The 15,680-nt window shown below is 43.9% G+C and overlaps 2 protein-coding genes across 9 annotated transcripts in view; one reads left to right on the top strand and one right to left on the bottom strand.

Moving 5' to 3' along the window:
• Positions 1-9,750, top strand: part of mettl4 (methyltransferase 4, N6-adenosine) — a 53,194-nt gene extending 43,444 nt beyond the window's left edge. For all 4 annotated transcript variants that reach the window (XM_069928336.1, XM_069928333.1, XM_069928335.1 and 1 more), the window contains one exon: positions 7,025-9,750. In XM_069928336.1, coding sequence (XP_069784437.1) covers positions 7,224-8,468 — 1,245 coding nt within the window. In that variant the 5' untranslated portion in view covers positions 7,025-7,223 and the 3' untranslated portion in view covers positions 8,469-9,750. The remainder of the gene's footprint in view (positions 1-7,024) is intronic.
• tmem184a (transmembrane protein 184a) overlaps positions 1,080-15,680 on the bottom strand; it is a 93,505-nt gene continuing 78,904 nt past the window's right edge. For all 5 annotated transcript variants that reach the window (XM_069928330.1, XM_069928328.1, XM_069928332.1 and 2 more), the window contains one exon: positions 1,080-11,763. In XM_069928330.1, coding sequence (XP_069784431.1) covers positions 11,519-11,763 — 245 coding nt within the window. In that variant the 3' untranslated portion in view covers positions 1,080-11,518. The remainder of the gene's footprint in view (positions 11,764-15,680) is intronic.

Raw genomic sequence — 15,680 nt, 5'->3', positions numbered from 1 at the left:
TGACATATATGCATCTGTTCCACAACTTGGCTGTATGAAAATCTTGGACCCCAACTTCTGCATTCTAACGAGGTTTTACTGTACATGTAGATCATGCATATATAGACACATTTTTAAATATATTTACATACATATATAGACACGCATATGTATACACAAATGCCTGTACACACACACACACAGAAATATGGAATTACTATATTCAACACTATATTCATGTATGTATTTATGCATTTACTTTGTGCTGTGCATGTGGGCACTATGGTTTGGAGAAATGCAGTTTTGTCTGTTTGCTTATGTTGTCAGATGGTAATAAACTTGAACTTGCCCAGAGTTTGTTAGGTACGAATTAGAGACATGGGGGAGTCGTCAAAGCTGGAATCTGGAGCAAACATCCCAAAACTGCTTGCTGCAGGAACTCAGTGGATGTGACTGCATTTGTGGGTAGAAATGTACATCAAAACTCTTCTTCAAGACCAAGATAGAATAGTTGAAATTTCATATATATATATTGGGGGGGGGAGAAGCTGGTGGAGGGGTCCAGAGGTGCCATAATCTAAGTGAAGGCAGAAATGCTTGAGAGATGGCTGGAGGGAGAAACTATTAGGAAGGTAGATGGGGTGAGAAAATAAAAGTTAAGGAGAGAAAAAGTAAGTAGAGGTGCAGGTAAAGAATATAGAACAGTACAGGCCTTTTGGCCCATAATCGATATAAACCTATTCCAGAATCTATCTAAAACTTCCCAATCTCACACCCATAACCTTTTATTTTTCTTACGACCATGTAAGAGCCTTTTAAACACCACACCCCCCCCCCCACCCCCAGTGCTATTGTACCAGCCTCCATGACCACCCCCAGCAATGTATTCCAGCCACCTACCAATGAAGGGACAGGAACAGTGGAATCAGATGGGGGTGGGGTTACCTAAAATTAGATAAATCAATGTTCACATTGTTTGGTTTAAGCCTTTAACTGCTTGTTTCTCACTTCAAACATAACTACAACTTGATCCAATTTCTTTCAAACGTAAATTGACATGCACTGCAACATTTCAAAAATGAATAAAAAAATGTCAAATATTTTCAAAAATTATTTCCTTTTATTGTGATGTTCACACTCAGTCAAGGTAGACGTATTTTCATTGGTAAAGTAAATCTCAAGTAGGTTCTGACTTTTTCCTGGCTTCAGTACAAATCAAAGATACAACAAATTGTGGTAGACATTGAACTGGGGGAGTTTGGCAGAGGAGGGAAGCTTTGCCCTCGACTGATTTGGCTGTTTGCTGCCCTCGGGTATTAGATGGCACACAGGCAACTTGCTCAAGACACACAGGAGACTGCAGATACTGGCATCAGATGCAAAACACAATCTGCTGGATCCTTCAGCAGGTCCAACGGCATCAGTGGGAGAGAAAGAATGGACATATTTTGGAGCAGAGCCCCTCAAGATCGATCCTCCAGCAGATTGTGTTTTGCAACTTATTCCTGACATTGCCCATCATCTGCTACGCAAGTTTCCCCCCCTAAATATAAACAAAAGAGCTGACAGATTCCAGAATCTAAACTGAATCAACTCGGGACAAGAGCAGACAAGTGCATAGTGATATTTGACATTACAAAATGCTGTATATGGTTATATGGAAGGCCCTTCCGGGCCATGAAACCCAGGTTGCCCTTTTACACCAATTAACCTTCTAACCCTGTATATATTTGGAGGGTGGAAGGAAACCAATGGAAACCCATGGGGAGAATGTACATACTCCTTACAGACAGAAGCGGATTCGAACTTAGGCTGCTGGTGGTGCAATTATGTCATGTTAACTGCTACGCTAACTATGCCGTCCAGAGTTTCTGTTCTTCCCATGCAAGTTAACTTTCAGGTTATGTTGCATCTCATTGTTGCGTCCTTCCTCCGCCAAGTCCAGCCAAATACTAAATCTGACCAGCAGGAAATGAGCTGTTAGTTCACCAATAGGCGGGCAGCAACCTCCTTTGAAGAAGACCGCAGAGCCCACCTCACTGACAAAAGACAAAGGAGGAAAAACCCAACACCCAACCCCAACCAACCAATTTTCCCCTGCAACCGCTGCAACCGTGTCTGCCTGTCCTGCATCGGACTTGTCAGCCACAAACGAGCCTGCAGCTGACGTGGACATTTACCCCTCCATAAATCTTCGTCCGTGAAGCCAAGCCAAAGAAGTTCTGATTTTTCCATAAAATGACATTTACAGAACATGAGCAGTGCAGACACAGGCAATCAAAGCCTGAATCAGGTCAAAGCAGATCAGTCACCACTTTCCTACACTAACTCCCTGATTCCATTGATCTATTGACCAGTCTTGAATAAATGTAGCAGCTGAGCCCCCTTTTGGATAAAGAATTACAAATGTTCAGCACCTGCCAGGTCAAGAAATATTTTCACATTGTTTCTCTGGTTGACCCCCCCCACCAATCTTGAATCTGTGACAACGCGTCCCCACACCCCACAAACTTTGGGCACACCAGCAGGAAGGATATGTTATCCATCCATCTAAAACAAAAGCAAAATTAATGCTGGAAATGCTCTGCAGGTCTGGCCAAGTCAGGGAGATGAAAAACAAAGAAAACATTTCAGGTCCATCTCTGCCAAGAGCATCACAACACTACTTGGACATGTTAACTAGAAGAATCTTATCCGAAGACCAAGAGGTTCCTCAGGCCTGCTTCACTCCGGCTGAATTTTACACCTACCCCAACAGTCATACATCATGGAAACAGGCTCTTCGGCCCAACTTGCCCAAACCGACCAAAATGTCCCACCCGCCTTCATTTGGCCCATTTTCCTTTAAACACATCCAATCCACTTACTGTTCCAATTTTATTCTTAAACATCGCAATAGTACCTGGCTCATCCATCTCCTCCAGCAGTAAAACAAGAAAATGTGTAGACGCTGACAATGTAATTTACACAAAAATGCTGGAGAAAGTCAGCAAGTCACACAGCATTTTTGACATAACAACAATAAAGATACATAACCAATGTTTGGGCTTGAGGCCTTCATCAAGGTATCAGCAAAAAGCAGGCAGGTGCATGAATAAAATGGCTGGGGGAAAGGGGCACAGGTCCAGAGGCAAGAAGTCATAGGTGGATATGGGTGGAATGGCACGAGAAAGAAGCTGAGGTGATTGGAAGAGGGGAAAGCTTCCTGAAAGGGGGGTGGGGGGGGGGGGGGGGAAGGGGGTAGAGAGTTGGAGGAGAGAGTTGAGTTAGAGGAGAGTGGGGGTGGGATAAAAGAATCTGGAGAACTTGAAATTAATGCCATTCAGTCCCATTCCATATACCCACCTCTCTGTGTGTAAAAAAATAAAATAAAATTCTAATTCCTGTTAAATCACACACCCCCCCCCCATTACCAATTCCCCGACACTGGACAAAAGACCCTCCGCATTCACCCAATATATTCCTCTCGGATTTTGCACACTTCTGTGAGATCACTCCACATCCCCTTGGGCTCCAAGGAGTAAAGCCCCAGCCTCCTTAACCTCTCCCTATAGCTGCTCAGAGTCCCAAGTCCTGGCAGGGTTATCAAATGCATTCCTTTTTTTTTGTTTGAAAATTTTATTTATAGTTTTACAGACTCGTATTAGCCAGATATTATGGGGGAACAATCCTCCTCTTTTACAGGTCATTGTTTGCTGAGCCCTCTCTTTTTCCTCCCTGCCTTTGCCAATCCTTCACCCTCCAAATTCAACCCAAGTAAAAGCATAAAAAATCAATTATTAAAAATAACAATACATGAGGAAAAAAAAGTGGGGGGGGGTGGGTAGCCAGCAGGACTTCCAAATTGTCTTCATTCTCAGTATTTCAGGGCTTGTGTGATCCGTTATTCGCTGTATTCCTATTGAGAAAGTCCCTGGGAAGGCGAATCACACCTGCGTTTCAATGTGTTGCAAATATGGCTGCCATACCTCAACGTATGTGCCATATCTCCCTCTTAAGTTGTAAATGATTTTGAACACAAAAATGTCTCCTAATTCCACCCAGATGGGTCTCTCCTTGGTGCATAGCCACGTTTGGTGCATTTTCCTGCCTCCACACATCTAAAACACAATTCATGGATTTCTGTTCAACCTTATGCAAGTTTTGTGGTGTAAGGTATATTTGGTGTACCAGCCTATCTGCTGTCCCGGAAGAAGTTGGACCAGCATCGTTCAGGAATTGTGTTCCTAGATCCGACTCCCATCTTTGCCTTGTTTTTATGGAGACCCTGTTTTGGGCTCTCGTTTTGGAACAGGAAATACATAGCCAAAATGAATTTACGTGTCATCCCCTTTGAATTAGAGCTACACATCGGTAGGGCCATAGATGGACCTAATTTGTCCCTCAAAAAGGACCTTAATTGAAGGTAGCAGAAGATCTTGTTTGATAAGTTAAATTTGTTTTTTTAAATTGCTCGAATTACGTAAGCTTCCCCTTCTCATAACAGACCTCGATACACCTGATCTCTTTCTGGCAACAGGTATCCAGAATCTTGTTACCCACAGTCATAGGGATTAATTTGTTCTGGGTTAGGGGCATTTTAGGAGACAATCCTACTTTTAACCCAATAATCTGGTTTATTTTTTGCCACGTTTGCATTATATGCTTTAGTATCGGGTTATGTTTTTTTCATTATTAATTTAGCATCCCATTTGTAAATAATTTATTTTGCTATCTCCTCCCCTACTGTGTGTAGACCAATTTGTGCCCAGGAGGGTAAACTGTCCCCCTCAAAGAATGAAGCGATAAACCTCACCTGGGCCACCAAATAATATTTTTTAAAGTCTGGGAGCCTCATTTCTCCCAGACTATAGTCCCAGGTCAATTTTTCCATGGCGACTCTAGCTACTTTATTCTTGCACAGGATTTGTCTGACACATCTATTAAGTGTTTTAAAAAACTCTCTGGGGCAGCAGTATGGGCAAAGATTGAAAGAGGTATTATAGCCTTGGCATCACATTCATTTTAATGCAGTCAACACTGCCCTCAATATTATAGGCAGGTGTGTCCACCTGTATAGGTCCTCCTCAATATTTACAAGTAGGGGAGATAATTTAATTTATATAAATTTATCCATATTCCCAAATACTTTCCCTTTTGTAGCCACTTAATAAATTTACACTCACATTGGTATTTCTCATACTCCCCTTTTGTTAGCAGCTTTATTTCACTCTTATCATAATTAATTTTATATCCTGAGATTTTACCATAGTCCTCCAGCACAGTCTGCCACCTAACCAATGACCCTACTGGCTCTGTCAAATATATCAAAACATCCTCCGCAAACAAATTAATTTTGTGTTCTTCCTGGCTCACTCTAACTCCTTTGATGCCTGGATCCCAGCAAATGGCTTCCACTAATGGCTCAATAGCCAACATGAATAGAGCAGGGGAGAGCGGACAACCCTGTCTATTGGATCTGGTCAGTGGGAAGGCTTAAAATTTCTGTCCATTAGTGACAACTTTGGCCTTGGGTTTGTGGTACAATGCTTTAACCCAATTTATGAATGAATTTTTCCAGCATTTTCACCAAAAAAAATCCCACTTCGGTCTATCAAAGGCTTTCTCAGTATCAAGTGACACAGCTATACTTGGATCCACCCTTGACTTTGCCAGGTGTATTATATTAAGTAGCCTACTTATATTGTCTGCTGATTGTCTTTTCTGCACAAACCCAACCTGGATCTGGATTTATTAATTTTGGTAGATACAGAATCAGTCTATTTGCCAAAACTTTAGCTATTGTTTTATAATCCGTATTCAAAAGTGAGATTGGTCTATAAGAGGATGGCTTTAGTGGGTCCCTATCTCTTTTTTTTAGGTATCACTATTTATTGCTGTCAAAAAAAATTCTGGGTGGGTGTGGGACTCAGCCACCTGTTCCACCACGTCCATAAATAGTGCCATTAACAGGTCTTGAATTCTAAATAAAATTCCTTTCCCCAGACACCTGTTAGTCTGCAGCGAGCTCAATGCTTTTACTATTTCTTCCTCTGAGAAGGGAGCATCTAATCCTTCTGCTCTTCAGATTCTAAATTTGACAATTCCAAGTTGGACAAGAATTCTGCCGTTTTGCCCAATTCCCTCCCCACTGCGCCCACCCCCACCCCGACTCATTTATATAATTGCATATAGAACTGCCGAAACACTTCATTTATTTCTTTTGGTTTATAAGAAATCCTGTCTGGCCCTGTTTGGATTGCATTGATTGTCCTTGTGGTTTCCTCTGCCCTCAGCTGCCTGGATAGTACCATGTGGGTTCTTTCCCCGAGCTTATGGTACCTTTGCTTAGATCTTAATATTGGTTTTTCCCTTTTGTATGTCTGCAAAGTATTGTCCTCAAATGTATTCTTGAAGAGGGAGATTTTAAAAAGATTCACCACCCTCAAAACCATTTATTAAATTTCAGCATCGCCAATTCAAAAGTCAGGAAAGAGCTTGTATCCCAAACCAGTTCACAGCAAGTGAAATACTGTTTCAAGTTGCAGTATGAAATTATGTGGCAGCCATTGTTGAGAGAGCCCACTGTAAATGTGGAGATGGTCAGATCATCCATTTCTTTGCAATGGCCTTGTTGGAGAAAGAAATATTAGGCAGGATTGTTCTTCCTGTATATGGAGGAGAGTGTATTATTTGAAACAGACAGGTGAGGCCTTAGTTCAGAATTCCACCCCCCCCCCACCCCAAAGGCTGCCACTGCTGATGTGGTTCTTTTCCTGGAATGTACAGGGTGGGATGGGGTTGCAGCTGATGTCCCACAAAGGGGATGTATGCTGAAGGAGTTGAAACAGCTCCGTTCTATTAAAGAGCAAAGGTTGTTGGGCCTGGGTGGTCACTGGCACAGTAGTAGCATTGGTCTAATGTCGCATATCATATCAAAGGTCTTAATCAGAATAGAAAATGCTGAGATCTATAGTGTAACCCTAACCATATTATACATCTGTTTTAAATTGCAATTTTAAATTTGTCCTTAAAGGTGCCTTTTTCTTTTGGTTTAAATCCACAGATTTTCTCCTTTCCATACCGGTTTTCTGAGGATTTGGACTTTGTCGGCTACAGATGAGCTGAGAGGTTTCTTTGAAGGTGCACTTGAGAAGGGTCAAGCTCACTGGCTGTGGGAGATGGTAGAAGTTGCCAGGAAGGCAGCGTTAAACAAGGGGGGGGCAGTGCACTGAGCTCAGTGCCCAAACCCTGAATTTCGGGGGATGGCTGTGGTCAAGAGTGACCCAGTGGGATGGTTCCTGGATCACCAGTCTTACATCAACCAGTGGTACAGGTGCTGCCACCTCCTTGCACCAGATACCTGCTGCCACCGGTATATTTTCAGGGCGGGATACTTCAATGTAGAGAAGCCCCGCATCGCCAGGACTTGTGGCCAGGCACCAGACACAGGTCCCAAGGAGCTGAAGAGCAGGAATCGCAAGAGGAAGGGCCGGGAACTGAATCAAGGAGAGGTGGAGGCTCAGGCATACCATGAGAAGGTCGGTCCAGCGATTCAGGATGGTACCAGGAAGCTGGTGGAGCACATGGAAGCCAAGGAGACCAGCAGAGAGGGAGGCAGCAGTGGGCAGGGACAGACTCAGGTCCCTGCTGACACCATGCTGGTGGAACTCTGCTCCTTGGCCAAGCAACTGCCAGAGGAAGAGTGGCAGGTGCAGGTGATAACCAAGGTGTCGGTGCCCGACTTGGAGCTCCTGGGCCGTCTGACAGAGAACGGCACTGACTGTGCCAGGCTGGTGAGGCTGATGGGTCACCAGTACCTGGTCCCACCACGATGTGCCTTCCTGCTGTCGGACATCTCACGCATGGAGCCGCTGCTGGGCTATAAGAAGTATGATGTGATTGCCTTGGACCCACCCTGGGAGAACAAGTCCCTCAAGAGGAAGAAGGGTTACAGCCACCTCTTCCCCTGGCAGATCCGCCAGCTGCCCGTGCCCTTTCTCTCTGCCCCTGGCTGCCTGGTGGTATGCTGGGTCACCAATCGGCAGAGACACCTGCACTTCGTCAAGGAGGACCTGTACCCTGGCTGGTCTGTGGAGGTGGTTGCTGTGTGGCACTGGGTGAAGGTTACCCGGCGCGGAGAGTTTGTGGTGCCTCTGGACTCCCTCCACAAGAAGCCGTATGAGATCCTGGTCGTGGGCCGTTACAGAGGGGGCCCAGCCCAGCAGGGCAGAGATGACTGCTCTGGGTATGCCGCAGTACCTGACCACAAGCTCATTGTCAGTGTGCCCTGCACACTCCATTCCCACAAGCCGCCGCTGGGTGAGGTGCTGAAGGGACTTGCCCGGCCCCACGCCGAGTGTCTGGAGCTGTTTGCCCGCAATCTGCAGCCTGGCTGGACCAGCTGGGGCAACGAAGTTCTCAGATTCCAGCACCTCAGCTACTTCCAGGAGCTTGAGGCGGAGGAAGGAGCCAAGAGCTGCTCCTGCCCTCACACACAAACTGCCTGATCCTTTGCTCCCTCACCAACTGTTCGTGGGGCATTAACTGTACGGGTTGAACACACACTGGGGACCTTTGAACATTTCCAGCTTCAGGACCAATAATTATTTGTGGGAAAATAGATCACTTTTAAAAAAAAAATTCTTTCTTCCTCTTTTCAATCCTTTGTAGGGGGAAGTTGGTGATCTAAACTTTAGATATTATGCCAAAAAAGATATTTACAGCACCACAGAATGTTCTCCCACTGAAATATTGTAGCCACTGTTACAAAGCATCGAATATTTTGTGTACAGCAAGCTCCTGTGGATAGTAATATCATGGAGTTCAACAAGAAAGTCTGCAGACACTGTGATCAAGTGTAATTCACAGGCGACGCAGCAACCATAGGAAGTAAAGGGTTACCAACGTTTTTGGCATGAGCCCTTCGTCAGGTGTTAACCAATGTTTTGGGCATGGGCCCTTCATTAGGTATCACACCTGATGAAGGGCCCAGGCCCAAAACAATGGTTACTCTTTACTTCCAAGAGGTGCTGGGTGACCTGCTGAGTTTCTCCAGCACATTTGTGTATTGTGATATCAGAAAGATTTAGTGTTTGAACCAGAAGACTAAAATAACACCCGTCCCTGATTTAATATTTCATTTGATAGACTGCAGCTCTTCAGTCCTCCACCATGACAAATGGTAACAATGTATTGGAAGTGCGAGGGCCATCCACAGCTCCTCGATAGTCACCAGGTTGCATTCAGAACATTTGCATTCCTGATCTCATGAAAAATTCTGAAGCCTTTTCTTTGCACAAACCAGCAATTGAGCAATTTATGTTGCTGAAACTAACCAGTTCTTGTTGAACTACATTTTTATCCCCTGAAGATCTCTCAATAAAATTAGTGCATTATCTACTAATGTACTGCATTGGAGCTACCTCTAACTACAATACTGCTCTTGCAGTAAGATGCTGCTTCTCTGGAAATACGGACATCAACAGCAACGATTCCAGATGAGCCAAGAATTAAGTGGCAAAATAACTTCAGAATCGAGTTGCCTCATACCAAAAAAAAATGTTTTCTAATTCACTGCCTTAACTTTTGCAGGGTTCAGAAAACACATTCAGTCATTCTTTCTGAACTTTTGTGTTCACTGAAATGGGAATGATCTTAACCATCAGGAGCTATGATGCATTTGCTGACTTCAATGAACACCTTCATTCAGGCAATCAGGGTCTGAACCATATCTGCCATTTCCTCTTCTCATCTGAAGTCAGTATTGGCACATTAAACTGTTTTACTACATGGGAAAGAGCAATTTGTTCTTTAACATTTCTGAAATAGGAAAGCAGCTGCTGGAGGACTCTGGGCTTTCTCCAGGCACGACTGCTGTATACTGCTGTATGAAGTTCAGATATTCACACAGTTTTATGCAAGAAGTTAAAGCAAGAATGTCTGCAGATGCTGTGATTGTCGTTTAATATACAGAAGTGCTGGAGAAGCTCAGCAGGTCACACAGCTCTTTAAGAGAAAGATACATAACAACCGTTTTGGGCCTCAACCCTTCAAAGAATGAGCAAAATGCAGACAGGCACCTGAATGAACAGTGGGGGAGTGGTAGGGTTAGGGACACAGGCCCCCAGGCAAGAGGGCATCGGTGGATACAGGTGGAAGGGCAGACGGGAGAAAAGCTGGGAAATGAAAGGGGGAGGAGATAACTCTGAATGGAAAGAGAAAGGGATGGGAAACTGGAGGAAAGGAGACAGAGGGACAGGAAAAGAAAGAAAGATGGGCAGGCTCCTAACAAAACCATTAATGCCTTGTGATTGGAGAGTGCCAGATGGAATATTAGGTGTTCCTCCATTTCACAGAGGTGTTCCTCCAATTCACAGGTGGCCTCGGTTTGGCAGTGCGTGAGATTGTAGACAGTCAGTGGAAGTGGGGCGCAGAATTGAAATGATTGATTAGCCACTGGGAGGTCCCCGATGTAGAAGAGGCCACTATGGGACCACCAGATGCAGTAGGTGACCTCTGCAGATTCACAAGTGAAGTGTTGCTTCACTTGGAAGGACTGTGTGGGTCCCTGAATGGTGGTGAGGGAGGAGGGGTGGGCTTTTTACGCTGGGACCCCTTTTCATTGCTGTGACCCACCTTCACTGCAGAGACAGAGATGCTTGAACACTGCCCCTTCAAACCATCTGAATCCTTCCCCCTCAATGGTGTTTTATTTATCAGAGAACAGATCTTCTTGCCAGCAGTACACTTTTCAGGCAGCAAAATCGCAGGTGCAGAGGGCCAAGACAGTTCTTGACAGTTGGTACTTGGATATTAGGATGTCTTCTTACCTCAGCCTACACTGGGAGGAGGGGAGCCACATGTGAATGAAAGGTGTAGTAATCAACACCTTTAATAAATTCAGTGGGTGCAACTGCAACTTTAAAACACAGATATTTAGTTGCAAGAAATATGTTTAGCCTCGGCAATGACATTGCCTAGAAACTGAAGATAGTACTGGGAAATTGAAACACTTCAGAAAATATCCTGGATAAGTGATTCATCAATGGACAATCTGCAGAAGCAACTGAACTTTCTAGGTGTGAACAGGTTGGGTGGGTGTGTGTATGTGTTTCCCTGAGAGAGTATGTTTAACTTAGTGTGTTTGACTCTGGGTGTGTGTATTTATGTTCATTGAGTGTGTGACTGTGTGTCTGAGTATGTGTGTGACAGTACGTGCATGAGACTGTGTATGATTGAGTGTGTTTGTGTAACTGAGTGGTTAAGTGCTTGTGTGTGAGACTGTGTGTGCGTATCTGACTGAGTATGAGAGAGTGTTCACTTCTGTTCACTCAGTGGACTTCCCATTTGCCTCTGCATTCAGTTCCAATCTCAGAACCAGGGATCCATTTTGTGTTGAAGCAGCTTGTGAGTAAACTGAAGATGGTGGTCAGGTACCCTCCAAGAGGAAAGGCGCAGTTCCTGATTCCTGAACAAATGCACAAGAGAAGGGGCCACTCCCTCTCTTGCCATCTCCTGTTTTGATGAAATCTGAAAAGCGAAACCAGTCACTCGAAGCCTAGAGCTCATCCTCAGAACTGATGAGGATGGTCTTTTCGCCTTTCTTCTTGCGGCCCATGAGTTGGCTGCAGGCCTGTGTCAGGACCTGCCCGTTGTGCCTGGGAGCCACCTCATCTTTGGTCGACTGCTGTGTGTACTGCTGGTATGCTGGGGAGAAGTTGTGGATGGCATCCTGCACAATGTCATTGGGATTCATGGTTTCCTTCAGCCCGCTGGATATGCTCTGCATGGGGGCCACACTACCTGCAGGAGGCAGAGGTGAGAGTCAGTCAATAGAGGCTTAAAAATAATTAATGCCATATCAGTTAATAAGAGCTTTGGGCTTCCTTCTCCTTTGTGACCTTCCTGCAGCAGCCCACACTTGCCCTTCTAACTTGCAATTCACTGGCTAAGCACCAATGCATAATGTTAAGTAAACCACCCTGCGGCCCAGGGAAAGTAAAAAAAAAACATCATTTACAAAACGGAAACATTCAGCCCAATTTGTCTGTGCTGCACACCAGCGTTCTTTCTCCATTTTGACCCACAGGCATAATCTTCTATTCCACTACTCAGACATTTGGAAGGAAATAAAAATAATCTATTTTCAAATAGAGACATGGTGTTAAACAAGAAAGTCTGCAGACGCTGGGGATCGAGTATAATAAACATGCTGGAGAAACTCAGCAGGTCACGCAGCATCTGTGGGAAGTAAAGTGTCACCAATGTTTCAGGCCTGGACCTTTCATCTGGTATAATCAAAAAGTAGACAGGTGCCTGAATAAAAATGTGTGGGGAGGAAGAGGTAGGGTAATAGGTTAGAGATCATGGGTGGAAAGGTGGAAGAGAAAAGTGATGGGGAGAAGGTAGTTCTGAATGAAGAGGAGGAGGAAATGTTTAATTTAAATTAGATACACAGCCCTGTAACAGGCCAATTCAGTTGCCTGAATCCGTGCCACCCAAGAAGACCGAGGGATAGGGAAAGAGAGATTTGGGGTAGGGGGTTAACAGAATTTGGAGACGTCAGTTAATCCCGTCTGGTTGGAGATTGCCCAGACAGGACATAAGATGTTGACTGTAAGGAAGTATAAGGTTATGTGCAGCACCTTTCACATCTCCAGGTCATGATAGCATTGAAGCAGCTTTTTAGTACAGTCACTATTCAATAGCATATACCAGAGGACATCTTAAGGTGAGTGGAGGAAAGCTTAGGGGAGATTTCTGAAATATGTTTTAACACAAAGAGTGGTGGGTGCCTGGAATGCCTTGCTGGGGTGGTGGTGGAGGCTGGTAAAATAGGGGCATTTAAAAGATTTAGATAGGCTCATGGATGTAAGAAATATAGAAGTTTATCAGTGTGAGGTAGGGAAAATTATATTTTTGTGGTGTGGGTCTTCATGGGTTGGCACAGCATTGTGGGCTGAAGGGCCTGTGCTGAAATGTTCCATTTTCAAAATTATTAATTGTTCACAATCTGGGTATCACTGGAAAGGCATTCAGTAATTTCACTTTCAAATGAGTGTCTTCCTCAACCACTTCAGAGGGCATTTAATGGTAAATCACAGTGGACGCCACATCAAGCAAGGATGGCAGATTTAGTACTATGGAACATAACATCACAGCAACAGACCATTTTTTTTTAGCCTAGTCCCACTGATCTGCACCCAGTCCATAGCCCTTCATACCTCTCCCAGCCATGTAGCTGTCCACATGCCTAAATGTTAAAATTGAGCCCACATTCGCCACTTTAGCTGGCTGCTTGTTCCACACTCCCACCACTCTCTGTGTGAAGTTCTCCCTACACTTTTCCCATTTCACTCTTAACCCGTGTCCTCTGGTTCGTATCTCACCTGCCCTCACTGGAAAAATCCTATCTACATTTACTCTCTATCCCCCTCATAATTTTAAATACATAAAGTCCTAATCTGTTTAATCTTTCTCTGTAACTCAGCTCCTGAAGTCCAGGCAACATCCAAGTAAATCTTCTCTGCACTCTTTCTTTCCTGTAGTCAGGTGACCAGAACTGTACACAATACTCAAACATTTGGCCTCACCAATGTCTTGTACAACTTTACCATAACATCTCAACTCCTATTCTCAATACTTAGATTTATGAAGCCCAGTATGCCAAAAGCTCTCTTCACAACCCTATCCACCTGTGACATCAATTTCAGAGAATTACGTATCTGTATCCCCAGATCCCTCTTCTACTGCACTCCTTCCTTAGTTTGTCCTTCCAAAAGGCAACACCTCACATTTGTCTGCATTAAATTCCATCTGCCATTTTTCCAACTGGTCCAGATCCCTCTGCAAGCTTTGAAACTGTCCACAACTCTTCCAACTTTAGAGTCATTTGCAAACTTGCTGATCCAATTTATCACATTATCATCCAGATCAATGATATGGATGACAAAGACAATGGTCCCAGCATTGATCCCTGAGGCACACCACTAGTCACAGGTCTCCAGTCTGAGAAGCAATTATCCACCATTACTCTCTGGCTTCTGTCCAGTCATTGTCAAATCCAGTTCACTACTTCACCATGAATACCTAGAATCTTCCTGAGTAATTTCCCATATGGGACCTGGTAAAAGGCCTTACTCAAGTCCAATTAGATGATATCCAAAACTTTTCCTTCGTCAACATTCCTGTAACCTCCTCGAAAAACTCTATAAGATTGGTTAAACATGACCTACCAGGCACAAGACCATGTGGACTATCCAAATAATTGTATATCCAATCTCTTAAAACACCTTCCAATAATTTACCTACTACTGACATCAGGCTCACTGCCTATAATTTCCAGGGTTACTTTTGGTGCCTTTCTTAAACAACGGAACAACTTGAGCTACCCTCTAATCCTCCGGCACCACGCCCACAGCTAGGGACATTTTAAATATTTCTGCCAGGGCCCCTGCAATTTCTGCATCAGCCTCCCTCAAGGTCCGAGGGAATATATTATCAGGACCCGGGGATTTATCCACTCTTATTTGCTTTAAGACAGCAAGCATTTCCTCCTCTTTAATCTGTTTTGGTTCCATAATCTCACTCTTTGTTTTCCTTACTTCCCTTGACTGAAGACGGACCAAACACATTTAAGATCTCATCTCTTTTGGTTCCATACAAAAGTGACCACTCTGATCTCCAATTTTGTCCCTTACTATCCTTTTGCTCTTAATATACCTGTAGAAACTCTTAGATTCTCCTTCACGTTGTCAGCCAAAGCAACCTCATGTCTTCTTTTAGCCTCCTGATTTCCTTCTTGAGGTTTTTCTTGCATTTATTATTCTCCTCAAGTACCTGATTTGCTCTGCATTAACTATACCTGCTATACACCTCTCTCCTCTTCTGAACTGCCATCAAAATAAAAATTAGTTGTCGAGGATTTATTTTAATGACATTCTGGTTGTTCCGTGATCACCATTACTATTCATTATTTATTTATCTTATGTATGTATTGTCACTTTTAATGTAATTCAATTCATTTATCACTAGAGCTTTTCTTTACAAGTACTTGTTCAGCTGCAGCAAGTAAGAATTTTGGTGCATATGTACAACGATAAATTCATATCACGAGTACTTGTCAGGTTTTTATATTAACTTAAATCTGAGCTTTGAGTCCAAATCTCTGGATGTAATCCTTGTGCCAACATTTACAGCACGCTGATGGACAGGTAATATGTGTGCTTTGGTACATCAGCGAATGATTCCAACTACAGGGAAGAAACAAGACTCTGTGGATTGCTGAAATCTACTGGAAGAACTTTGGGTCAAGCAGTATCTGTGGAAGGGGGTGGAGGTGGGAGGAGGAATGGTCAATGTTTCAGATCAACAACCTTCATCAAGAATCTAGCAGTTTGGTTTTTTTTGCTCTGGATTGTAGCATCTGCAATGTTGCATGTCTCTGAAATGTTGTGTCCCGGTCATGTCTCCCTACGCAAGAAGGCATGGACTTGGGATAGAAGGATTATGGTGAAAACTCATCAGATTACTTCCTTCCTGGGAAAGAAAATTCTATTCTACAATCACTAGAATTCAGAACGTGCAAAGTTCTCGCACAGCTTGAAAATGTAAACGACCAGATGATGTTGAGCAACAGAAATCACAGTTTCAGACAAGCAGTCGGGCATTGTGGGCAGATGAGAAAAGATTTCGTCACCTAGCGGGGAGTGAATCTTCAG

This window comes from Narcine bancroftii, chromosome 3, assembly GCF_036971445.1.
Source record: "Narcine bancroftii isolate sNarBan1 chromosome 3, sNarBan1.hap1, whole genome shotgun sequence".
NCBI lineage: Eukaryota > Metazoa > Chordata > Chondrichthyes > Torpediniformes > Narcinidae > Narcine > Narcine bancroftii.
The sequence above is the reverse complement of the archived record's forward strand: the minus strand, read 5'-3'. Positions and strand labels throughout refer to the sequence as shown.